Source organism: Panulirus ornatus, chromosome 30 (assembly GCF_036320965.1).
Source record: "Panulirus ornatus isolate Po-2019 chromosome 30, ASM3632096v1, whole genome shotgun sequence".
In the NCBI taxonomy this organism is placed as follows: Eukaryota; Metazoa; Arthropoda; class Malacostraca; order Decapoda; family Palinuridae; genus Panulirus; species Panulirus ornatus.
The window spans coordinates 3020939-3047411 of record NC_092253.1 but is presented as its reverse complement, the minus strand read 5'-3'; the positions used below and the strand labels follow the sequence as shown (position 1 = coordinate 3047411).

General features: G+C 48.5%; 2 protein-coding genes across 8 annotated transcripts in view; both read left to right on the top strand.

Annotated features, from left to right (window-relative positions):
* The window catches only part of LOC139758329 (cyclin G-like), a 139234-nt gene that overhangs the window by 26055 nt on the left and 86706 nt on the right, over nucleotides 1–26473 (top strand). The window lies entirely within an intron of this gene.
* The window catches only part of LOC139758326 (uncharacterized), a 73602-nt gene that overhangs the window by 27078 nt on the left and 20051 nt on the right, over nucleotides 1–26473 (top strand). Inside the window, exon 1 of one of the 5 annotated variants that reach the window (XM_071679582.1) lies at nucleotides 26318–26459. The exons of 2 other annotated variants lie outside the window; for them this stretch is intronic. Coding sequence is in view for 1 of the 3 variants with exons in the window: in XM_071679584.1 (XP_071535685.1) it covers nucleotides 26453–26459 (7 nt within the window). In the remaining 2 variants the exon portion in view is untranslated. Of the gene's footprint in view, nucleotides 1–26317; nucleotides 26460–26473 lie in introns of those variants that run through there. 2 more of the 5 variants (XM_071679584.1, XM_071679581.1) reach the window with 2 other exon arrangements.

Below are 26473 nucleotides of genomic sequence, written 5' to 3'. Positions count from 1 at the left end.
TCTCTCTCTCTCTCTCTCTCTCTCTCTCTCTCTCTCTCTCTCTCTTAAGGACTCTCTCTCTCTCTCTCTCTCTCTCTCTCTCTCTCTCTCTCTCTCTCTCTCTCTCTCTCTCTCTCTCTCTCTCTCTCTCTCTCATACTGTCCTTGCACCGTAAAGTACCAGACGGAAGCTTATGTTCTGAAGCAGTAACGGCCGACCGTCCATACATACATACATACCCCCCCCCCCCCCCCCCCCCCCTCGATAGGTACTTCAGAACCTCCTTCGAGACCCGGTGCTGGACGGTGGGAGGTGGTGAGGTGAGGTTCTCGTGTGGCTGGTGGTGGTGGCTTCAGGTTGGGGGGGGGGGGGGGGTTTAGAGCCAGGTTGGCACCACTGCTGGTGATGCTGGCAACATCGATCCACGAGTGAACCACACAGCCCACTCCTGCTGTAGCAACAGCACCCATCCCAATATATATATATATATATATATATATATATATATATATATATATATATATATATATATATATATATATATATATATTTGTGTGTGTGTGTGTGTAATATATATATATTGTAGTTACCCCAACACCGCCTTCTTAGGAGGAGTCCCGATGTGGTCTAGGACGTCTTTCCAAATTCATACATTCACTTTTGATAGGAATATTAAGGTAATTTCAGAGAGCGGAAGCTTTTCGAATATTTTATTAGATTTGCCGACCACTCCGGGTATCTTAGTGTTAGAACCATCTGTCTGCCATCTGTCCTAAGACCATCTACCAGTCCATATGTCATAGAGCGGTCTATCTGTACATCTGTCTCAGTACCCTCGGCATCCTGTGCCTGACCATCTATCATAGGAACCCGCTATCTATCCATCTGTGTTAGGTACACTCTACCTCTCCATCTGTCGTAGATCATACAACCCTCTCTCTGTCCATATGTCATAGCATCCTATCCATATGTCATAGCACCCTACTCCTATCCATATGTCATAGCATCCTACTCCTATCCATCTGTCATAGGGACCCTCTCTCTATCCGTTCATCTGTCTTAGTACCCTCTTGGCTAGAGTAAATCCTGGGTGTCTGCAGAACCAGTGGTTCGTTCTCTGGTGTCCGCTGGAGGTGGTCGTGCAACAGAATCCCAGGGAAGAACCGGGCGATGGGGTTCATCCTGTTCTCTCTGGGGGGGGGGGGGGGGGAGCCACAGGGGGAGAACCAGAGGTCACCTTGTATTGTCCCGTTTGTAATGAGGGACCAGCAGGTCATCAGCTTGTTGGGTCCGGCTAGAACAAGCGTTACCTACAGTGCTGTTCGTAGACGGTGGACGGGGTGATGGTGGCCGTTAATGGCATTCGCAGTCACACGTTGAAGGTGTCACCCGTCGCCCGGCCTGATCTAGCGCCACAGAATTATGATTACCGACCCGTCGTTGAGACAACCACCTGCTGGAGGTGCGAATGGTGTGGCACTTCAACCACCTGCAGAAGATGATCGGGTGCCAGCAACTCCCCTGGGGAATGTAGGGCGTAGTGAGCGTGGCCGCACTAGGTGAGCATCACCTAAGCGCCACCTGGAGAGGACTCTGGCATCATCGTCATGGTCATCATCAGTACTCTGGAGAGATGCAGGTGCCGGGCGGCCCGGGTCTGAGCGGTTGGCACGCCTGCTGAGGCGTGTGGGTGGCAATAGTAGGTAGATGATGCTGGCACCGAGGATGCCTCCGACTCCCCAGGGGTCGGGAACTCGGAGGTCGCCCTCGCCTGACCTCGCCCACTAGATGTTGTTGCTGCTCGACCCCCCACCTACGTACTTACCTGCGGTTGTATTGGCTTGACCTTTACACCTCAGGGCTTCGTCAACCACAGCAAAGGCTTCAGCATTCGCGTCGGATTACCTGCGTTTGATTTATTATGTGTACAGTACGGGGAGAAAGTTCTACCCTCGCAGGGAGGCGGCCCAAGTCTGTCCGTAAGGCTGGGAGTGTATGTAACTGGTGGATGGAGGGAGTATGGTGGTGTGATGTGGGCTGATGAGGGTGATAGCAGATGTTTAATGGGGATGGGCTGCCATGCCCGCTTATCTCATCGGTTTTCAGTATGATAAATGATAATAATAACAAGTAATAATCATGGTTATATCCGTGTGGAGGGGTGGGGGACAGGATGTAGAGATAGATTTCCTTGGCAGTGGAGATCAGGATGTAATTAATCGTTTGTACAGTACAGGGAGGAATGGAATTCTGATATTTGCCAGCAGAGTTTATACTCCTTACTGTTGTTTTCCGGAGGTGGTGCCCTTGTGCCAAGCCTCGAACTCTGGTATACATGTTTTAACATGTCTTTAGAGACATCACCGTCTGCATCACCTCGCACAAGTTTCAGTCTCCTCGTAAGATTAATGTCAAGTATTTCGTCCTCAGTGCTGGGTATACCAAGTTCCCTCGGCATGTGGAGTACTCTAGTGGTTTTGGGGGGCAACTAAGTATGATTGCTACGGCTTCATTTTGCGTTTCTTCCAAGTCTGTTGATACCTTTCTTGTTATGCAGGACTGCAGCTGGTGCGTGGTGATATGTTAGAGGCCCTATAGCACAAGCTAAGTACATCATTTTAGCGGGTGTAATATTTACACCATGATTAGTCTGACCAAGACCCTTTTGTGGCCTCTGTAATCCTTTTACGCTATCGCTCATAGGATGAGCTAGGGGTGCGCAGTAAATATGCCGGGAGATACCGGCACAAATCAATCTCGGGTCCCTCTCTCTGACACAGGTCCCTGTAGCTGTATGTTGTGTTGGTAGCCTTTGAGCGCCTCTGAACTTCCGCCTCGCCTTGCACTAATGACGCCAGATTTGGCGCCGTCTTTTGCCTGTCGAAGGTGTTTTTTTTTTATTATTATTTCTCTTCTTTTGGCCTTGAGGGTTAATGCGTAGGCCGCATGGGATTGACTGAGGATTCGCAGCGGCCGTGTGTGTAGGTACATTGCCAACCGTAAGTAAGCCTGGGAAGAAAGTTTTTCCCCTCAAGAGTTTTCAGATATTGACTGAGGTTGACCGGTTTATTTTAGGGAAAGGGTAAAGGGACTTCCTATAAGTTTTCATGTTGAGGGAGAGGGACGAGTTTCGTGAGGTGCTTTCCTCAGGTCGTCTCATTTAGGTATGTCGGAGAATGGCTGAAGCACGTCGGGTGGTGGTGTTGGCGAGTAAAGGATGACTGACCTACCTTTCGACACCCAGTCTCTCTTGACGACATGGGGGTCGGGCGAGATTCTTCTTCTCACTCATCGTTTTCTGTTTTCACTGTGCTGGTTCTTGTGATCCATGTCACTGCTCTCTCTCTCTCTCTCTCTCTCTCTCTCTCTCTCTCTCTCTCTCTCTCTCTCTCTCTCTCTCTCTCTCTCTCTCTCTCTCTCTCTCTCTCAACCATCCTTTCCTTTGTCACACCAGTCTGCCCTTCGCTTCCCCACTTTAGTTTCGTGGTTTGCGAGTAGTGTTGGTGGGGTGAGGGTGCAAGTGTGTGTAGCGTGTTTGCATGGTAGTGGCATAGATGGCACGCTCCATCTAGTCTGGGAGCGCACCATTACGCCTCATCACTGCTGTCCTTGCACTCCCTCCAGCACACCTGAAACCAATCATCTGCGGACCATTTTCTTCTTGTGTCGAAGGTTCCGGTCAACAGACGAAAGTCGATCGGAGTGTCCAGAACCGAAATGGAACACGGAGAAGGGTTAAGGAGAGGAGAAGGAGGAAAATGACTCGCGGGAAGTGAAAAACCTGTCCGTTAAAAAGGGGGAGCGGAAAAGACGTGGAAAGGTGGTGTTCCACATCTTACCGATTTACGGAAAAGGTGAGGTGGAAGATGTTCGAAAAGACCTGAGAAGGTAAAGAATTCCAAAACTCGGCGGTGTAGGGAAAGAAACAAACATTGATCTCTTTCAGGTGAAGTTCATACGAATTTCACATCTACAGTTAGGGACTCTTGAATCGGCCTCACATCTGGTGACATTTATTTTTTGAGAGAGAGAGAGTGAACTCTTGGCACAACGTAAACATTGCATAGATTTCTTCATTCTTTGGCAACCTTGTCCTTGTGTCGAGAGTACCACTGAGGACGATTATACTTGATCATAATGTATTTAGTAGTTGTACCATTTTTACCTTGAGGGCAGTTGTGTATTTCATGACGTATCTGCGCGGCTGTAAGCACAGCTCACTTTCACCCAACAAACGTCTGAAGTAAACACGGTTACAAATCCGACACACACATTTTGTGCTAAAGTCTGCAGGGGGTAAAAGAAAAAGGCATCACACGTAAGCCACCATCCATCCATCCAAACACCAGTATAACCTACAAACCTTGCATATGTGCACTCCCATGTGCCTTTCCATATCCATCCCACGCTGATGTGCTCCTTCTAGCTTAGTTTATAGTCCAGAGTTATACCGAGAAGCTTAATGGATTGAACAAACTGGAGGGGACTGAGGCCTTGTGAGACAGCATGGGGTGGGACAGGGGTGGAAGCTCACGGGATTGAACTACCTGCAGGGGACTGGGGCCTTGAGACAGTATGGGGTGGGACAGGGGTGGAAGCTTACGGGATTGAACTACCTGCAGGGGACTGGGGCCTTGAGACAGTATGGGGTGGGACAGGGGTGGAAGCTTACGGGATTGAACTACCTGCAGGGGACTGGGGCCTTGTTAGACAGTATTGAGTGGGACAGGGCTGGAAGCTTTGTGGACTGAAGAACCTGGAGGGGGCTGGGGCTAAGTGAGACACTAGGGGGTGGAACATGTGTTGGAAATGAGGTCGATGGGCATAACTACGGTGTTATGAGCGAGGCCGTTGGCGGTGGTCCAGTTTTCTGAGTGCGCTGTGGAGAGCCATGTAGTCGGGGGAGGTGTTGTCATACGTCAGTGCACTTAGTCCATTAGGATAAGGGCATCATCGATTACAGGGTGGGAGGCTAGTACACGACTCCCACACGTATTACGCCGTGTGGGACGCCGCAGGTGGGGAGGGCTGCTGTGTGGTGGAGATGGTCCTTTCAGAAGTGCACAGGGCCCCGTCGACACTCGCTGTGGGATGAAACTTCGCCTCACCCCAAGTTTGATGGCTGGTTAATGATTGTGTTAGCTGGCAAGGTCGATCGCTTCGTTGAAGTGTGTGTGTGTGTATAGAGGAGCAGTGTGGGAGTGTTCGATTGAACAATGTGGTGAGAGTAATGTGTGTGTGTTTCTATGGCCATGGTTGGGGTCGGGCGGAGAGTGAGAGTAGCAGTGTAGGGCGTGTGTACCGTATGACACGGGGATGGGTGGTGTGGCTCCCCTTCACCCCAGCCACTGGTGGTACAGGCGGGCCCTTGTTTTTTCTCTCTCTCTTTCTCATCTTCAGCCAACGGGCTCTACCACCTACTTGGAGGGCCCTGGGGTGCAGACAGAGAGAGGAGAAAAAAAAGATGAAGATTGTGGCCAGGAGTGAGAGTAACGGAACGTGAGCGATCTAGGCTCGCCGGAGAACGAAGGGAAGAAAGAATAAGAAAGGGATGGAAGGTATGACCCATCAAGGGAGAGAAGGACCGGGTGGGCCTTGCGGCTGACGATGGTGAGGGTGTGTTGAGATATAACTCCTGGCAAGGGTCCTCCTCGCCTGAGGCTGTGCTTGGTGGGTGTTGGTAGCCTGTGGTGCGGTGTTACCAGAGTGACCTGGACGGGAGCCAGTGGGTGGATGGGTGTGTGTTGGCACCACTTGGCCTAAACCCCCCCCCCCCCCCTGTCTGGCACCCACCTCCCGTTCCCTCCCGCTCTCTCTTAAGTTCCCTCCGTATTGGTCGCTCTCTTCCCTCCTCCTCCTCCCCTCCCTCCCTCCCTCCCTCCCTGCTACTGACCCACCTCTCATTTATTCCGTCTGCTCTCTCTCTCTCTCTCTCTCTCTCTCTCTCTCTCTCTCTCTCTCTCTCTCTCTCTCTCTCTCTCTCTCTCTCTCTCTCTCTCTCTCCATCCATCCTTCCTTGAGAGCTGAACGCAACAAGAAGCTTGATGGAATGATCACCCAGCTTTAAGACTACCTGAAGCCCGGTCGGTTGGGGGGGCGGGGGGGGGCGGAGTCTGGATGAATAAATGGTGAGGGCCGCTGCCCCCACCCCTGGTTGGTCAAGAGGTGAAGCAGTGTCTTGGTTAACATGAACCTTCGTATTCCCTTTCATTTCGTGCTGATTTGTGACAACATGGCGTTGAATACACACACCTCATTACGGTAGATTTTTATCTGCTTACTGATTGACGATTATTAATTAAATAGGTTGGAGGTCGAGACCTCAGTTGGAAAGGATGCGAGGCGATAAGACCGATAAGGCTGGGAACTAGGCAGTGGCCACCTGGTGGTAGTGGTTCTCAGGGCCAGTGGTAGTAGTGTTTCTCAGGGCCAGTGGTAGTAGTGTTTCTCAGGGCCAGTGGTAGTAGTGTTTCTCAGGGCAGGTGATTGGTAGTGTTTCTCATGCCATGTTGCTGGCCAGTATGTTGTTGATGATGATGCGTGGACCAGATGGCGAGTAAAAGGCTCTCTTCCTTCTCAACAAAGAAGTTTGCGTCCGTCCTGTCTTTTTCGGTCGTACGGCATTTGTCTGTTAACTGTATTTCCCAGGATGGCTGACTGGTATGTTAGACCTATGCTTGAGGAAGAGAGACATCAAGTCCTCGCTATTTCACATGCGTGTGGTGTGCGTGTGTCTTTGTGCTTGTGTTATGCGTTCTACTCTTGTTTACACGGTATCTCGCGGCTGGTTGACTGGATATGGACCAGATTTCTACCACAGATACATCACACATATTAAATACCCGAGTAACTTTTTCAGGCAGGAGTAAAAGGTCAAGGTCACAGTGCCTTGTGAACTAAGATGCTAATAAATGCTTTTCTAGCCGATATCCCTTGACTGGGTGTTTAGAAATTGATCAGACTTACAACACAGACGCTGCCTTCGAACTTCCACACCTGGTCAAGTTCCAAAGGTTATGGGTGTAAGGTTAAGGTCACCAAGAGATATTTAGAGCAGAGGTACAAAAGCAAGTGGAATGGGATTACGTGTTATGCAAGCATGTTCTCTTGTTCAGTTTAATCTCAACACTTGCTAAAGCCCCTAATTCTGGTTCCCCAGTGAACACTCCCCCCCCCCCCCCCCCCCCCCCAAGTACACCCGACTCCACATCTACCATTACACCTGACTTTCCCCCCCTTCCCTCACAACCTGCATGTATTTTTAGTGCTCCGGTAGCCAGCCACCGGTAAGACTACTGTATCTCAACACCCCACCACCACCACCACAGTGGAACTTCTTCAGCCATCGACTTCCAAATTCCACTCTCCACTTAAACCCTCCCCCCTCTCTCCCCCACAACTAACCCTCCTTGACTGCTCCACCATCCACATACGTAGATCCTACTCCACAGCACAGCAAGGTTTGTCCCACAAGCCCCACCTGCTCTCTCTCTCTCTCTCTCTCTCTCTCTCTCTCTCTCTCTCTCTCTCTCTCTCTCTCTCTCTCTCTCTCTCTCTCTCTCTCCTTCTCGCCACTAACCAGCGGCTCCGTTAAGCCATTACTGAACGTTTTCCTTTGGCGCCTCCGTCTCCTCTACGTGCCACTTTCTATCCCCCGAGAAAGAATCATTTTAGACCTGACACTGTCTTAAGACGCTGCCCAGAGAAGGCGAGGATTGTGAGCAACGTGAGATCGTGAATGATGATGACCCCTTTGACTGTGAAGGTGAGACTTGTGAGGAACATCTGGCGGTGGCAAGACATGAATGAGAGAGTAGTTCCATATATATATATATATATATATATATATATATATATATATATATATATATATATATATATATATATACACACACACACACACACACACACACACACACAGTATTGATATAGGGGGATGGGGAATGGTGTCTGGTCGTGAGGTATAACTGAAGCGACTGGAAAGAAATGAGCATAAAAGTACGTGGAGGATTGGTGAACATTGTGGCCCAGGGGAACTTGTTTTGGTATGCAGCACCGGATGGGGGAAGGGGGGGGGGGAACTTTGCTTCAAACCATCTCTTGAAATTCCTGTCTTATATTTCAGTCATACAGATAACGACATGAACGCTTGGCAACATTAGCATCAGTAATTGCCACCAAGAGTGAAGCAGTTGGAGCAGACTACCTCCCGCCAGCAGGAGCAACAGCTGTTTCAGCAGCACCCATCAAGGCCAGCAGTATAGAAGCACCTCACTCCCTCCCTCTCTCGGAGCAACACAGTATCGTGCTGGCCTCAATATTCACCCGGGAACTCTGCTGATAAGAGGCAAACAGTTGGCACGGGCTCCGCTCCTCCTCTACTCATACGCTGCCAACGTATTGGCGATATTTTTTTTTTTCTGAAAATGAGAGCCTAGTGAAGATAAAATTTCAGCGAAAAATTAATATTTAGTGACCGTAAGTCTAGGGTGTAGTGGAGATTAGGAAGTGGTGAAGTTGATGTTGACGAAAAGGATGGACTTAATACTTGTTGGTGGAGATGAGGGTGTACTTGATATGTATGTTAGTGAAGATGTAGTTAGTGAAGATGAAGGTGTGATTAGTATGTTTGTTAGTGAAGATGGCCATTATTTTTCCTGACCCCTAACATTATCCAATCTAGGTTTAATATCGGCCGGCCGATGCTAGTAATGATGATAATATTTATGATTACCGGTTTTTTTTATGAACTTCCGCCAGAGGTTTGAAAATATACCGATATAAGACGGTACAGACAACAGGGGTGTAAGAAGCAGGTTAAATGGACAGTCTTTACTTACAACACTGGATGGCGGTCTACTGATTAGTGATGGTGTTTACAGTGGTTAGGATGGGGTTGTTCCTGTAGCCGTCTGCACCAGCTCGGGTGGGTATGATTGGGTTGTAGTTCCCAGCTGTAACCCTTGGACGAAGGATCTCTGACGGCAGGTGGCGATGGCAAGTATGAGGTTCAGGCGATGGATAGAGATTCCGGAGGACCTTTGTGTTGAGCGCCTCTTGATAGGTGGTGTAAGAGGGACCGAGGGTGATTATCCATGCACTTTTCTACTTCTTTTCCGAAAGCCCCTTTTCGTGTGATGGATCAGGAGGAAGACCAGTCCCAAAATGAAAGGAAGTGTATGTGTGTGTGTGTGTGAGTTGAGGGCGCGGGTCAGTATGGGTAGTGTTGCTGGGGTAACAGAGGCTCGGAAGCCAGTATTATTAGCTTGCGGCCACCGGTGCCACCTCTCCCACCGCTCGCCCCTGCTAACGCGCTCCGACACGGCGCGGGAGGGAAGGCTCACGTGTCCCCACGCACGGCACGGACGGCTGTATGTGACTCTCTCCCTTCCTCCGCTGCCAGAATTACATGGTGGAGTAAGCGACCCCCCACACCCGTGTGCCCTTCACCCACACTGTCACAGAAATACTTCTGTGTATATACTGAGGCAAATAAAGTTCTTAAATGATAAATGTGTATGTACTGAGGTAAATACAGTCTTTAACTTGTGAATGTGTATATGCTGAGGCAAATAAAGTCTGTAAATCGTAAATCATTAATTCCTTAATCTACCACTCTAGTCACGGAACATGTCTCCCATCCCATGTAGGCCACTTGCCAAGTATGATCAGTGCAAGACGTATCAAAGACACAAGACAAGTGTTTTGAATTTAGGGAGGTGTACGCAATGGGTGAATGTGAGGTCAGTTACAGTTACATAGAATTACAGATACACAGACCACATGGTCGAGTGGAGGTGGTCTGGCCTTGACGCAGCTAAAAAGAAAAAAAACCTACTCTCTCTGTAAAAGCAGTAAAAGAAAAAGATAGAAAACAAAGCAAATCCTCACTCTTCATCCTGCTCTCCGCGCCCTCTGGGAACACGCAGGGCGGATAGTAGGTAGAAAGAATGCCTCGCACAACCAACATGCTGGAGGGAATTTTCATAGGAAGGTTAGAAGGTAGAATGAACGTGAATATGTCATTCATCCCATCACCAAATACGAGCGCAGGCATACCCCACTTGTTGTTATAAAGATGACAGTAAGAATAAACTTCTGAGCCGGTCTCTGAAGGCGGAATGAGGGCCTCCATGAATTTGGTACACAGGCATCAGCATATCCCAGGATGGGTCAGTACCCATACGTGTGTGTGTGTGTGTGTGTGTGTGTGTGTGTGTGTGTAGACAGTAGAGTAATTATACGAGTTGGATGTTCAGAGGTAGGCTGAGGGGATTATTGCATTACACGCAGACGTTCTGCTGTAAAGCACGTCAGAGAGAGAGAGAGAGAGAGAGAGAGAGAGAGAGAGAGAGAGAGAATGTGTGTGCATGTGTGGTAAATTAAGCTTACGTGCATGAACTAATGTATCGAAAAGTTGCGATGGTAGAAGTTTAGATGAACGTTGAAGCAGTGATCTTAACAGCCAGACTATGAGATCATGTCAGGTGGTTCGGTAAAAAAAAAAAAAAAAAAAAAAAACTTACCACAGTTGATAATTCAGGGTTTTACAGGAGGCATTCGTTGGTCGCGTCCCTCACAGAATGATTAATTATCGTATCTGAAGTGTTGTGGTTAACATAAGGATCGCAGTTGGTTCTTTCAGTTTTGATATCGATGTGATAGCGAGGGCATGCGAGAGATGAGAAAATGAAGGGAGAAGACTTGGGAGGAACGTTGGCGAGGGCGGGGCGTGTTGGCTGCCTCCCCTCCTCACTACCAGTGGCTGTGTTTGGCCTGGCAGACAGGCAGGGCCACCTGCTGCACGCCCGCCTCCAACACACCGTTCACCAACATCTCCATGAACCAGAGACCACCACCACCACCATCAACAAGTATCAACACACACACACACACACACACACACACACACACACACACACACACACACACAGACAGACACCAATCAGTACAAATAGGTAATTAAACATATAGTGTGGTGGTCAAGTGTTTGTACTGACTGATTCATTAAGTCGTATACTACGTTCGTGGGTTTACAGGACTCTAGGTTAGCAAGATGATGATAGAGGAATGAGGTCTCCGGGTCGAAGGCCAGTGGGGAATCACAGTGACAGCAAAACCCCGGGTTTTATCAGCTGGTGTATATACCCACCGCTAGATATGTAGGTGATAACACCGATGTTAGTAATTCTGATGAGTAATAATGTGTTATCTGGGATTTTTTTTTTTTTTTTTTTAGATGAAGGTGTGTATGCGTGTGTGGTGAGGTGGTTGCTGGCTGTGTGATTAGCTGCTCTGTTCGCCAGGAGGTGTGGGAGTCAGACAGAGGCTACCTGACGGGGGGAGGTTCTCCATGCCTTGCCTTGGTTCTCAACCAGACACGTCCGCCTCACGTGTGACTCATAGCACTGCCAGAACACCATCGACTTCGAGTAGAGATATTGAGATTCGGTGTCTATTATTATTTATGATGATGTCTGCACCCTAGTATTGCTGCAATGAATTTTTATTTTTATGTTAGCTCCGTGACGATTGTTCCTACCTACTTGACTCTCTCTCTCTCTCTCTCTCTCTCTCTCTCTCTCTCTCTCTCTCTCTCTCTCTCTCTCTCTCTCTCTCTCTCTCTCTCACGCCTTTGCGAGCTTGCGTCGTGAACAGATGGACAACAGCCTCATGCACACACCTTAACTCCCAGCTGTCGTACAATGCGTACCGAAACCATATAGTCTGTCGTCCGTAGACGACCCCCCCCCCCCCCCAACACACACACACACACACACACACACACACGCACACACTCACTCACTACTTGTTAGTGTACCTGAGCCGCTTCACATGCCCTGATTTAGCCCGCCGACAGCAAGTCGCCTCCCATATATGACATAGCTACAGGTTTCCATCAGACGCATCAGGCCCCTGTACTGCAAAGCTGTCCATACTCCATATGTTCCATTTCCTTCTCTGTCCCCACTACCACGTCACTCATACCCTCAGTATGGCCGGAGTTTGTCAGCTTGCACTGATCAGCACACCCAACTTCGTTCTCTTCTTGCATTCAAAACTCAAAACTGGCGTCCAGAAAACACTGTCGGGACTACCACTTCACCTTCAGATACACCCACGTCTGCCTTTACAGACGCTGGTCTTTCCTTCCACACGCTCCCTAATGCTCGCAGAAACTTACTCCTCTTGTATTATGCGACTTGCTTCATTCCCCGTGGTACCCATCTGCTGCCACGTCTGTTCCCAGGAACTTGAAGCACTGTACACCCTAGCAGGTCCTCCCTATTTAGTCTCACTCAGACCATCATGTCTCATCCCCTTATTGTACCATATTACCTTAGTCTAGCAGTTACTCTTTAACCCTCCTCTTCCTCTGCAACACTCTTCCACACTTTACCTACCCCTTTCAGACCACCAGCTGAGGTAAGTCATTCGCAAGAAAAAAAAAATGATTTGACTTCTACGCCCTAGCACTCTGCCAGCACGCTGCAGACCTCTGCCCTTTACTTCATCATGAACCTCCTCAGATTAACCCCCTTCACTCCGTCCGTAAATAGGCTAGGCAGCTCTAGTGACATCACACATCGTTGAGGCAGACCATCCCCTCACCCTTTCTACTGGAAAGCATTTCTTTCTCCAGTAAAACTCACTCGATGCGATTCGTGGCCTCTTTGTGTTTATACATTTACTGCTATATATTTTCATCTTTGGGGCGCGATGGCAACGAACCCCAGTGCATGGCGTTGCGACCCTTGACCGGTGCGACTGTTCTGGTACGATGTTGTGACGCCGTCGCGCGAAAAGGGTCGCAGCACGGTCGTGCCTGCGGCATTTAAAAGCAGTATAAGCACGGCATCAGCCTGAGGCGTGCACGTTACACGTTCATCAGTAGCGTGGAACGGTGGCCAAAATTAGAGGCGTCCTGTCAGGTGGTGTTGGACCCAGTGCTTTGTTGAGCTTCTGAGACCATAGGCGTAGTTCGTCTTGCTGCGCCATACCTCCACCACAGAGAAACCATATACGCACAATGTGTGTGGTTTCTATTTGCGCGTTACGGGGAGACAGTTTTGCGCAGTGTAGCCCCATGTCTTAACCTTGTATGAATGTATGATATACACACACAGCAGCAGCAGCCTATGCCAGGTACCCATTTATCGACCGGCCGTGAGAGGAGGATCAACACCTGGGTTGGGTGTAGGCCGACTGCCACGCCGGGGATTTGAACCCTTGCGGGTCCGATCCCAGGTTGGCCCAAGCTAACCACTACACCACAGAGGCCCATGTGTGTGTGTGTGTGTGTGTGTGTGAAGGCGTATTGTGTGCTCATATACCTGTATGTTGCCTTCAAGCGTGTGATACTCAGACGCTCTTATGTTTGTAAATACACGGGTTTGGTAAGAGCGTTCTTGTGTGTGTTTATGTAGGTCAAGGGAAGAGAAGCGACAGGTCCGAGAGAGAGAGAGAGAGAGAGAGAGAGAGAGAGAGAGAGAGAGAGAGAGAGAGAGAGACTCAGCTGGTCAAGGACCAGTGCGGGTGATGCCGGAATCACCCACCTCATCCCTGCTCCTGCGCAGGTGCAGGTGTGCACCTCGTCACGTACGGTGCGCCTCTCAATCGTAATGTTATCGTTCCACCTCAGTCGTATGCAAACGAATGTTGAAAAATCCAACTAAGAACGAGATCTGGCTGCTTCAGGAGGGGGGATGAGTTTGGGTAAGTATCTTGCTTTGACGACGTCACATATACGTAAGGTCTTCCTTTTGTGTACATCAATCAGCTGGTCTGCCACACGTAGTAGTGGAAGCTGGGTTAGTTTACGAAGGAGCACCTGGTTTATGGTAACACTAGTACGCACCGGGCACCACCAGCCACCACCAGCATCATCTCCATGACACCGATAACTAAGTCTGCCTCTTTGATAAACCGAGAGAGAGAGAGAGAGAGAGAGAGAGAGAGAGAGAGAGAGAGAGAGAGAGAGAGAGAGAGAGAGAGAGATCTGGTCCGATTTTGAAGACACACCACTACGTAATGTTATAAAAGATAGATCCGTGTCCTTGTCGAGAACTGTTCTGACGTGTAGGAAGGTTGTGGCTCTACATTACTCGGCTGAATCGAGTGCAAAGGTTTTGGTTCCTCTGTCTACGTCTGTACGTACACATGACTCACCGTCTGCTCCGGAGAGCTCGGCTGGTCTTGAGCGCGCGCGCCCCCTGCCATTAATGCTTGAGCTCTGCACTTCTGTTGAGTATCATGATTACATTGCAGCCGTTGGCAGCAGCTCTAGGCTTCTCCGTTGTAAATCTCTCTCTCTCTCTCTCTCTCTCTCTCTCTCTCTCTCTCTCTCTCTCTCTCTCTCTCTCTCTCCAACATCCCCTACACGGCAAAGCTGTGGAACTCTATTACCTTCTCAAGTCTAACCAGTAACCCTTGCGATCCTGTCTCTCTGTAAGGCACGTTTGTTTCTTTCGCAGTGAAACAAAAGCTAGAGTGTTCTGTTGACTTCTTTGCCTCTATAGTCTGTTTTTAATATCATGTTTCATTGACGGGCTGGTGGCCACCTGGATCAGGGCTCCTGTATGTGACCGGAGTCTTGAACGTGATTTTTTTTTGCCACGGTTGCCAATTGTAATCAACGTTATCCCCGGATCTAACGGCAGTGCCTTTGAGTATTTCTTATCAGCATGTGTGGACGTGGCTTATTTTTTACGTAGTTGCGTCGATGACGCGTTTTCGGTTGGGCCTGACAACTTGGGACCGGACTGGTACAGGTCATAGGCGACGTGTGCATTGGTGGCTGTCTTGCCAGGATTTCCCTGCGGTGACGCGTATGGGTCCTGTCAAGAAACCGTCGCGACGATGCCGGTGGTGTGGTGTGGGAGGCACGCCACCTGTGGCACTCCGTTTGGAGGTCACGGCTGCTGGTACTTGGGAGGGCGTGTGTTGAGGGGAGGTCGTCAGCTGGAGGGCGGGTGATGGTGGCGGTAGTGTTACCATGAGAGGAGGAGGAGTTGGTGGTGGTGGTGGTGCGGTGCCACAGCGGCGGAGGGGGAGGAGGCAGTGTGATGGGGGGGGGGGGGGGGGGGGGGAGTTGTACGTTTTAGTACTGGCGCACTCAACCACCCATCCCCTACCTCCTGCTTTCTCCCCCACAACCTCCACCCGTCTACCGCACTTCTTCCCCCTTCCCAGTTGTTGGTCCTCCTGATGCACGACCTTCCTCCCCCAATGTTGGTTCTTCTTCCCCTCTTCGTCGGGTCTGCGACTTGAATTATACCAGTTTTTCCTCCCAGTTGCTGGTTTACAAAACCACCTCCTTCCAGTTGGCTGTGCCACCTACCGCCAGATAACAGTTACCGCCATACACACCTGTTGCTAGACACACCTGCCGCCAGACAGTAAAGTAGGTTGGTGGCCGCTGGATCAATGTCTCATGCTTCTCTTTTCTTATTGCTGTGTTACTGTTGGCTCACATGCTGTGGCTGTGGGCTTACGGCTCCTGTGCTGCTAGGTTATGACTGTTCTGTTGTTACGGCTGTACCGTTAGGTTATGTCTTCTGTTGTTACGGCTGTACCGCTAGGATATGTCTTCTGTTGTTACGGCTATACCGCTAGGTTGTTTTCTGTTGTTACGACTGTACCGCTAGGTTATGTCTTCTGCTGTTACGGCTGTAACGCTAGGTTATGTTTTCTGTTGTTACTGCTGTACCGCTAGGTTATGACTTCTGTTGTTACTGCTGTACCGCTACGTTATGACTTCTGTCGTTACGGCTGTACCGCTACGTTATGACTTCTGTTGTTTCAGCTAGGTTATGGGTGTTCTGTTGTTACGGCTAGGTTATGACATGTTGTTACGGCTGTGCTGCTAACTTATGGTTGTGGTATTGTTACTGCTGTACCTCCTAGGTTACGAATGTATTGTTATTGCTTTACTGCTGTGTTATTGTTAATCTGTACCGCTAGGTTATGGGTGTTATCTATACTGCTGTAACGCTTGGTTATGCCTGTTTTGTTGTTACGGCTGTACCGCTGGGTTATTGCTATATTGATTTTACGGCCGCACCGCTAGGTTATTGCTGTGTTATTGTAACAGCTGTATCGCAAGGTTGTGTGTGCATCACCGTTACGGTTGTACATGATGGTCAAGTATTGGCTGTGTTGTTCATGTAGGTTATGACTGTGTTGTTGTTCCAGTAGTGCCGCTAGGTTATGGTTGTGTTGTTGTTCCTGTAGTACCACTAGGTTATGGCTGTGTTGCTGTTCCTGTAGTTCCCTTAGGTAATGGCTGTGTTGGACCGTCCTAGTCACAGTATGGGAGGAGATGGTGGAGTGTGGGGAGAGGAGAGAGGCTTCAGTCAGGAGTGAAAGTATCCATCTACCAGGCGGGTGGTGGTGTCCGTGCTGGGGTGGTTGACCCTGTGTGGGTGAGTCATCCACCAGCCCACACACCCCCACCACCCCTCCCTCACTCATGTTCCTCTCCCCCACCCCACCCAGCTGCTGGCACAATCCCCCCCCCCCCCCCCCGCTCCTGACGTCCACAGCGTGACGTCGGATGTCATGGGGGCTGGGACTGATGGTTGTCACGGGGGCTAGGGGTCACGTCACAAGGGTTAGGGGTGTCACGCCACCACACACCCCGTGACACCTGTCCCAGCCCGCGTGACACCCATCCCAGTCCGCGTGACACCCATCCCCGTTGACAGCATCAGACCCCCAACCTTCGTAACCTTCCCAACTTTCATCACAACCCCAGCTCACGTGACGTCTATCTAGGCCCACAACACGTATCTCCATTCCCCTTCCCTGACACCCATTATACCCCAGCCTCTCTAACATGTCCCCACACCCCCAGGAGGCCCAGGGGACACCCATTCAAGCCCCCCCCCACCCTTCATGACAACGCACCCCAGGCCCATGACACACCTCCTTTAACCTGAGGTTACGATTCAATCATTTACCTGCACTGTTTGCTCTCTTGCCAGCCCTACATCGTGCCCTCCTCCTGCTGTTGGTCGTGGTACCCTGGGAGGAGAGGAGAGATGTTCCTCCCTGCAGTACAGGCAGCAACACTGCCGCATCATAGCCCTCCTCCCTCTCCTCCGTGCCTCTGGCCCTAGCATGCTCGCGTCGCTGGCATTTTAACGCTGTAAAGGTTGATAATATTCTTCTGCCCTCTCTCCCAGCCACCACTTCCTCTCCACCCCTACCCCCCCTACTCTCCTCCTGTCTTTTACCCCCCTCACGTCATGATCGCCAAGATGGCGGGCCGCACAGTGTCATGTAACGGGCGTCCGCCGTCATCCCGTGAGGGCAAGGCTACCGCGACGACCTCCGCTGTGTTGCCCAGGCTGGCTAGCCAGGCCGCTCACACCTCCTCCAGCTGTCTCCGTCACAAAGCATCAGGGTCATGTTTTCATAAAACATTTCTTTTTTATTTATTCACAGTTGTATCGGTTGTACACGTACAACCCTGCTGCCGCAGCGGTACTTTTTAAAACTTGTGTTCCGCTGGTGTTGCTGCCCGCGACATCTGCGGTGAACCGTGCGCACAGTCTGGTTGTGTATGGGAAGTCCATGGTGGCATAGAGTCAAGCCCTACGTACCAGACAGGTACTCAGGCGTCTATGTCATGTGCTCTGTATTTTCAGCATTGGTGTGGTGTGTGTGTGTGTGTGTGTGTGTGTGTGCTGTGCGGTGGGGAGGACATGGGTTGGGGAAGGTTGGGGGATTATCGTAGGTGGCGTGTTGGTGATAGGCGAATAGATGGGGGTTGGGGAAAGTGAATGATCTCAGTGGTTGTGAGGAGAAGGATATGACGGATGGGGTGTGCCTCAAATCCACCACACCCTCACCTGCCAGACACACTTCCTCCTACCTGGAGGTCCGCCCACTACCAGCACGGCTTTATCACCTGTAATGATAAGGAATTCTAAGAACGTACAGGTAGTCATCATTATCACGGTGACACAGACGGCTCATTGTGATGGTAATGTGCTGGTGATAAGGTGCCACACGGAACACTGATTGACGAGGTCACAGGCTCAGATGTTGGAGAAGAAATGTTAAACTGGTTTAAGTCTTGTTGAATCTTAAGATTCTTTTTATTATTATTTGTTAGTACACGGTTTAAATTCTGGCTGGCTCGCCGTCTTAGGTGGCGAACCACAGGGCTGCTCCTTTCGTCGGACCTCTGTCATTTATCACTGCCATTAATGACGCTGGGGAGAGAGAGAGAGAGAGAGAGAGAGAGAGAGAGAGAGAGAGAGAGAGAGAGAGAGAGAGAGAGAGAGAGAGGTGTAACGCTAGGATATAGTAAATGACTTTGAAAGGACAAACGATCACAAGAACCGTTTGCTCCACAGTGTCCATGTAGGTAATTGGAGCATGGCAGAAATGAATATCTTGCAAGTCAAAGTTAGTTAAAAGCCATGTGTCAACAGTGTGTCTGTATGCTCACTACAGCAAGTATAATGCTTAGACTGGCTCAGTTATAAGTGTAAGCAACATGTGTGCAGATGTTGTCTGATAACATTAGCTTGAGTCTAGATTGTGGTCGCCCAAGTTAAGGATGCAGACTGTCTGGAAGTTATGCAAAGAAACATGGCGAAATTGATACAGAATATTGGAGATATGCATTATGGTGATAGACCAGCCAAAACAAATTTTCTGTCTCGAAATGGTCAGAAAGAAAGGTGATTTGATGGAACTGTTTAGTTAGGCGACGTTTAGATAAGCGAAGGGAATGGAACAGAATTTGATTAACATGTACCGCAAGAGCGTGTAATTTGTTGAGCACTCCAGCCCATACTGTGGGCGGCGACACAAAATAGGATGCAGAGTGCATTGAATATTTCTGCAGGGACTGGGTCTCAATTTTTGAAGTAAATGAGAAGTTACAGTGTGGGGGAAAAAAAGGAAAGGTTCACGGGGAATAGGAAGGTATTGTGTGAATCATCCTGTTGCTTACATGGGCAGTGATATGAGCCGCTTCGTACATGCAGACTTGGGAGGGCAAGGCAGGGTGGTTATGATGAGTTGTGCCGCTGTCAGCTGCGAGTTGAGTTTGCAGTGCAACCCCCCCCCCCTACCGTGCTCATGCTGAGAGCGGTTGCGCCAGGGTGAGTTACACGCCATGCTCACCCCCCTCCCCTCTCTCTCTCTCTCTCTCTCTCTCTCTCTCTCTCTCTCTCTCTCTCTCTCTCTCTCTCTCTCCTCCCCGCCTCGCTGCATCTCCCTAGTGAATACACAGATCCCAGCATCAAGTCTCGCCCTCTGTCGGCCAACGTCAAGCTGAGCGGCCTTGTTTGTATCGTCCACACCCCTGGCGACTCTCAGATCGCGCAAACTGTGTGTGTGTGTGTGTGTGTGTGTGTGTGTGTGTGTGTGTGTGTGTGTAACTCTTGAATTGGATTCTCGACTTCTACTTCCCGGAGGTTGACCCCGTAACTTGACCTGGCGAGTGATTTTGGTGGGGTGTAAACATTCCTGGCCAGTGTTGGCGTTTCTGATATTGAAATGAGGGAAATAGAGAGAGAGAGAGAGAGAGAGAGAGAGAGAGAGAGAGAGAGAGAGAGAGAGAGGAGGCGGCGGCCAGCGTTTGGATTTGCGACAGCTGTGCGGGGGTTCAAATGTGCCGTGTTGCATCGCCATGACCATATTTATCATTGCCAAGTTAGCTGATTTTGCATCAGCTGACTGGCCTCAAGCTGCCGCGAGCGTCTGCCTACATACTCAAGAGTCGCGACGTATATGTAGTTGACGTGTCGGTGTATTGATTTGAGGGAGGGAAGAATGTTCCGCGCACTTAGTTTAAGAACGTTCGTTGAACTTCGTGAGCACGACGGTCTCGACCATCGGCGGCACGACCCGCGCGGGATTGATATCTTGGTCAGAGATCACACCGTCATACCCGCGGGAGTGGGTGTGTCGTCGCCGTCGCACAGATGTACTCAGTGGTCGTACCATCTTGCTTGAATGAAAACGTTGCAAGTCCGAGGACATATCGCGCCTCTCTCTCTCTCTCTCTCTCTCTCTCTCTCTCTCTCTCTCTCTCTCTCTCTCTCTCTCTCTCTCTCTCTCTCTCTCTCTCTTTTAGTTCCTGTGACGGCAGCGCGACTCGAGCGCATGACAGCACGACGATGACGAACCCCCACCTCAGGTATGACGACGCTGCTACGAATCCTCGAACTCGTCCTGGCGATCGTGGAGTACAGCCATGGGATCTTGTGGGAATTTTTAAAGAATACGCACTTGCCGTAGAGCGGCAACGCAACGGTACGACCTTTAAACACGAGGCCACGACCCCTGGGTCGTCTAAAACTAAGCCGATGTTGTCATAACCAAGGGTTGTAGGTGGCGGCGTGGTCAGGGGACCTAATATCATTGGCGCTCGGTACAAGCAATGCCAGCTGTTTAAGATGTATACAGATTGACGCAGACTGCGTGTTTTGCAGCGATGGCTTTTGATGAAGGCAATTAGTTGCCCTTGTCGTCTTCGCTAATATAAGAAAAGTGGACAGAGACATTTCATAACTTGTTTACATTTCTTGCTATTCCCAAAGGTGTTTTCAGAAGCTCCATTCCATACGTCGTTTACAGAATGGCGTTTCAGTGTATTTACAGAGTGACATTAAATTTGGCTTGTTTGTTTAGTAGCACATTATCCCTTGCACGCAAAGTGCCTTTTTCAACAGTGGACGTGGTTGAAAAATGGCATTGCGTCAGTACATTGTTTACAAATATTTTTTTTGCGTTTTCTTTTCATTTGGCACATCACGAGACGTTTACAAATTTTCATCTCTGAATTAAAAATACCATGCTGATATCCTGGTTATTCATGATTATTCCGAATTCATAAACTGTATAAGAAAGATTATTAATAGATGATAATAAAAGAACTGGTAATAGTTAACATAGAGTTGTTTTGCCGACAGATTCGCGGGTATGCACAGAATACACACGTAGTAAATAATAGACAGTGGGTAAAAAAAGACGGAGACGTTTTCTGTTTTCCAGTGTGGATATGGAAGACGGAGACGTTTTCTGTTTTCCAGTGTGGATATGGAAGACGGAGACGTTTTCTGTTTCCCAGTGTGGGTATGGAAGACCCAGACGTTTTCAGTTTTCCAGTGTGGATATGGAAGACGGAGACGTTTTCTGTTTTCCAGTGTGGATATGGAAGACGGAGACGTTTTCTGTTTTCCAGTGTGGATATGGAAGACGGAGACGTTTTCTGTTTTCCAGTGTGGATATGGAAGACGGAGACGTTTTCTGTTTTCCAGTGTGGATATGGAAGACGGAGACGTTTTCTGTTTTCCAGTGTGGATATGGAAGACGGAGACGTTTTCTGTTTTCCAGTGTGGATATGGAAGACGGAGACGTTTTCTGTTTTCCAGTGTGGATATGGAAGACGGAGACGTTTTCTGTTTTCCAGTGTGGATATGGAAGACGGAGACGTTTTCTGTTTTCCAGTGTGGATATGGAAGACGGAGACGTTTTCTGTTTTCCAGTGTGGATATGGAAGACGGAGACGTTTTCTGTTTTCCAGTGTGGATATGGAAGACGGAGACGTTTTCTGTTTTCCAGTGTGGATATGGAAGACGGAGACGTTTTCTGTTTTCCAGTGTGGATATGGAAGACGGAGACGTTTTCTGTTTTCCAGTGTGGATATGGAAGACGGAGACGTTTTCTGTTTTCCAGTGTGGATATGGAAGACGGAGACGTTTTCTGTTTTCCAGTGTGGATATGGAAGACGGAGACGTTTTCTGTTTTCCAGTGTGGATATGGAAGACGGAGACGTTTTCTGTTTTCCAGTGTGGATATGGAAGACGGAGACGTTTTCTGTTTTCCAGTGTGGATATGGAAGACGGAGACGTTTTCTGTTTTCCAGTGTGGATATGGAAGACGGAGACGTTTTCTGTTTTCCAGTGTGGATATGGAAGACGGAGACGTTTTCTGTTTTCCAGTGTGGATATGGAAGACGGAGACGTTTTCTGTTTTCCAGTGTGGATATGGAAGACGGAGACGTTTTCTGTTTTCCAGTGTGGATATGGAAGACGGAGACGTTTTCTGTTTTCCAGTGTGGATATGGAAGACGGAGACGTTTTCTGTTTTCCAGTGTGGATATGGAAGACGGAGACGTTTTCTGTTTTCCAGTGTGGATATGGAAGACGGAGACGTTTTCTGTTTTCCAGTGTGGATATGGAAGACGGAGACGTTTTCTGTTTTCCAGTGTGGATATGGAAGACGGAGACGTTTTCTGTTTTCCAGTGTGGATATGGAAGACGGAGACGTTTTCTGTTTTCCAGTGTGGATATGGAAGACGGAGACGTTTTCTGTTTTCCAGTGTGGATATGGAAGACGGAGACGTTTTCTGTTTTCCAGTGTGGATATGGAAGACGGAGACGTTTTCTGTTTTCCAGTGTGGATATGGAAGACGGAGACGTTTTCTGTTTTCCAGTGTGGATATGGAAGACGGAGACGTTTTCTGTTTTCCAGTGTGGATATGGAAGACGGAGACGTTTTCTGTTTTCCAGTGTGGATATGGAAGACGGAGACGTTTTCTGTTTTCCAGTGTGGATATGGAAGACGGAGACGTTTTCTGTTTTCCAGTGTGGATATGGAAGACGGAGACGTTTTCTGTTTTCCAGTGTGGATATGGAAGACGGAGACGTTTTCTGTTTTCCAGTGTGGATATGGAAGACGGAGACGTTTTCTGTTTTCCAGTGTGGATATGGAAGACGGAGACGTTTTCTGTTTTCCAGTGTGGATATGGAAGACGGAGACGTTTTCTGTTTTCCAGTGTGGATATGGAAGACGGAGACGTTTTCTGTTTTCCAGTGTGGATATGGAAGACGGAGACGTTTTCTGTTTTCCAGTGTGGATATGGAAGACGGAGACGTTTTCTGTTTTCCAGTGTGGATATGGAAGACGGAGACGTTTTCTGTTTTCCAGTGTGGATATGGAAGACGGAGACGTTTTCTGTTTTCCAGTGTGGATATGGAAGACGGAGACGTTTTCTGTTTTCCAGTGTGGATATGGAAGACGGAGACGTTTTCTGTTTTCCAGTGTGGATATGGAAGACGGAGACGTTTTCTGTTTTCCAGTGTGGATATGGAAGACGGAGACGTTTTCTGTTTTCCAGTGTGGATATGGAAGACGGAGACGTTTTCTGTTTTCCAGTGTGGATATGGAAGACGGAGACGTTTTCTGTTTTCCAGTGTGGATATGGAAGACGGAGACGTTTTCTGTTTTCCAGTGTGGATATGGAAGACGGAGACGTTTTCTGTTTTCCAGTGTGGATATGGAAGACGGAGACGTTTTCTGTTTTCCAGTGTGGATATGGAAGACGGAGACGTTTTCTGTTTTCCAGTGTGGATATGGAAGACGGAGACGTTTTCTGTTTTCCAGTGTGGATATGGAAGACGGAGACGTTTTCTGTTTTCCAGTGTGGATATGGAAGACGGAGACGTTTTCTGTTTTCCAGTGTGGATATGGAAGACGGAGACGTTTTCTGTTTTCCAGTGTGGATATGGAAGACGGAGACGTTTTCTGTTTTCCAGTGTGGATATGGAAGACGGAGACGTTTTCTGTTTTCCAGTGTGGATATGGAAGACGGAGACGTTTTCTGTTTTCCAGTGTGGATATGGAAGACGGAGACGTTTTCTGTTTTCCAGTGTGGATATGGAAGACGGAGACGTTTTCTGTTTTCCAGTGTGGATATGGAAGACGGAGACGTTTTCTGTTTTCCAGTGTGGATATGGAAGACGGAGACGTTTTCTGTTTTCCAGTGTGGATATGGAAGACGGAGACGTTTTCTGTTTTCCAGTGTGGATATGGAAGACGGAGACGTTTTCTGTTTTCCAGTGTGGATATGGAAGACGGAGACGTTTTCTGTTTTCCAGTGTGGATATGGAAGACGGAGACGTTTTCTGTTTTCCAGTGTGGATATGGAAGACGGAGACGTTTTCTGTTTTCCAGTGTGGATATGGAAGACGGAGACGTTTTCTGTTTTCCAGTGTGGATATGGAAGACGGAGACGTTTTCTGTTTTCCAGTGTGGATATGGAAGACGGAGACGTTTTCTGTTTTCCAGTGTGGATATGGAAGACGGAGACGTTTTCTGTTTTCCAGTGTGGATATGGAAGACGGAGACGTTTTCTGTTTTCCAGTGTGGATATGGAAGACGGAGACGTTTTCTGTTTTCCAGTGTGGATATGGAAGACGGAGACGTTTTCTGTTTTCCAGTGTGGATATGGAAGACGGAGACGTTTTCTGTTTTCCAGTGTGGATATGGAAGACGGAGACGTTTTCTGTTTTCCAGTGTGGATATGGAAGACGGAGACGTTTTCTGTTTTCCAGTGTGGATATGGAAGACGGAGACGTTTTCTGTTTTCCAGTGTGGATATGGAAGACGGAGACGTTTTCTGTTTTCCAGTGTGGATATGGAAGACGGAGACGTTTTCTGTTTTCCAGTGTGGATATGGAAGACGGAGACGTTTTCTGTTTTCCAGTGTGGATATGGAAGACGGAGACGTTTTCTGTTTTCCAGTGTGGATATGGAAGACGGAGACGTTTTCTGTTTTCCAGTGTGGATATGGAAGACGGAGACGTTTTCTGTTTTCCAGTGTGGATATGGAAGACGGAGACGTTTTCTGTTTTCCAGTGTGGATATGGAAGACGGAGACGTTTTCTGTTTTCCAGTGTGGATATGGAAGATGTATTCGACTGAGTGAGCAACACATTGTGTTGAGCAAGACGTTATGTAGGAAACTCGACTAATCTCAAAACCTTTGAAAAATACAACGAACTAGAAAAACGACGGAGCGCGGAAAGTGAATGCAGGTGCGAGATGTTTTAAGGGGCTGTTTGAATTGACGCGGTATACTAGTGGTGTACGACAAGTACTTGTCCTAAAATTATTTCTGCGAGAGAGAACCGGTATACACGTGTATAAAGAACTCGTATATACGTGTATAAAGAACCCACGCGGGGTTGGGAGTATGTATTGGACAAGTGAAGAACAACATTCATCCACAGAACGGCACATTTCCGGCGTAGAAAATGGGCTCGATTGTTGTTTAAGATCTTTTGATAGGTTTGTGCGTGTTTGTTTTATCTCATTTGCAGGTGAGTACTTCTGAGAAATATTTGTTGTGACCCAGGTCACCTTAATGACGTCGCCATTGACTGGGTGACTGTGTGACCTCACTTGACTTACTGATCCTCGGAATAGTGTGTTTGATGGCTCAGCTTACACATCAGCACCTGCAGCATTAATCCCTCACACCTACATTCCATGTCGGCGGTAGCATGTCAAAAGATGCCGCTGTAGTTATAGATGACCTGACCCTTTCCATGAGTAGTGCTCCTCTTACGGACTTGACCTCAAGTCCACTAGCAAGGAGAAAGGTCAGAAGCTTGCGACAGTCGGCTTCAATGTCTCTAATGCCCTTTGAGGAAAGCTTCATCTCCCTGACCTGACCTCACCGCCTCTTAAAAAATCAGTAGCGTATCTAGGGTATGGCAAGTGCCCTGGGCATCACTTGAAGAGGGGCGCCACTTAACAGGTTTGTTTTTTGACATACGCAACCCGATTGACGTTTGTAACTGGTTTTGTGAGATAAAAAAGAAACGCCTATCTCTCAACTATAGTAAAATTTTACCACTATCAATTGCATTACCGCTTCTACGTTACGATTTTGATCCAATAAGTCTTTTAAGAGTGTATATAAATTGAAGTTTGTCCTAACTCTTCAACAGCGTCACGAGCAGCAGCTGTAATAAGGGCCCTACGGCCAAGCCCGCATCCCTAGCGTTTCTCCAGAAGCCTCCTGCAACCCAAGCACAACGCCGCACACTTCACAAGCCACACCCACCTCCAACAGGAGCTCTACGTCCAGTTGCCAGTCACGCATTCTTCCCACTGCTACTGCTTATGTCAAGGCTTCCTACCATCATTAGTATCACATGACCCCCAGCCAATCCTATTTCGTCCTGATTGGCCTACCTTGCTCTATCTCTTGTTCATCATAATCCTGCACCTCCAGTAGCCTATTGCCCATTGTTACCTCACTTTGTACATTCTATCCATTAAACATGCGTTGTTGTTGGTTAACGTGTTATTGTGCCCCTAAACCTACAAGAACACCCACTAAATATTCTTACCTGAATAGGAAACCTTTTCGAGATTATGGAGACTGAACAAGGCAGATGCATAGATTGATCTGGTACAGTAGTGATAGTGGAGTATTTGTTGACAAAAAAAAAAAAATGTTGCACGGGGTACCGAATATATACGTGAAATGAACTCGTTCATCTTGCTGTGTCGGAGCTTCAGGCACCAACCGTGGGAGGTGCAGTCGGCAGCATAGTTAGGTTGGAGGACCGTAGTGATCAGTGTTCTTCTATTTACAAGCTATTAGAAAGACTATAAGAAGTATATATTTATGTAATCGGATAGCTGTTTGTGTATGCACAGTAAGTACGTTGTC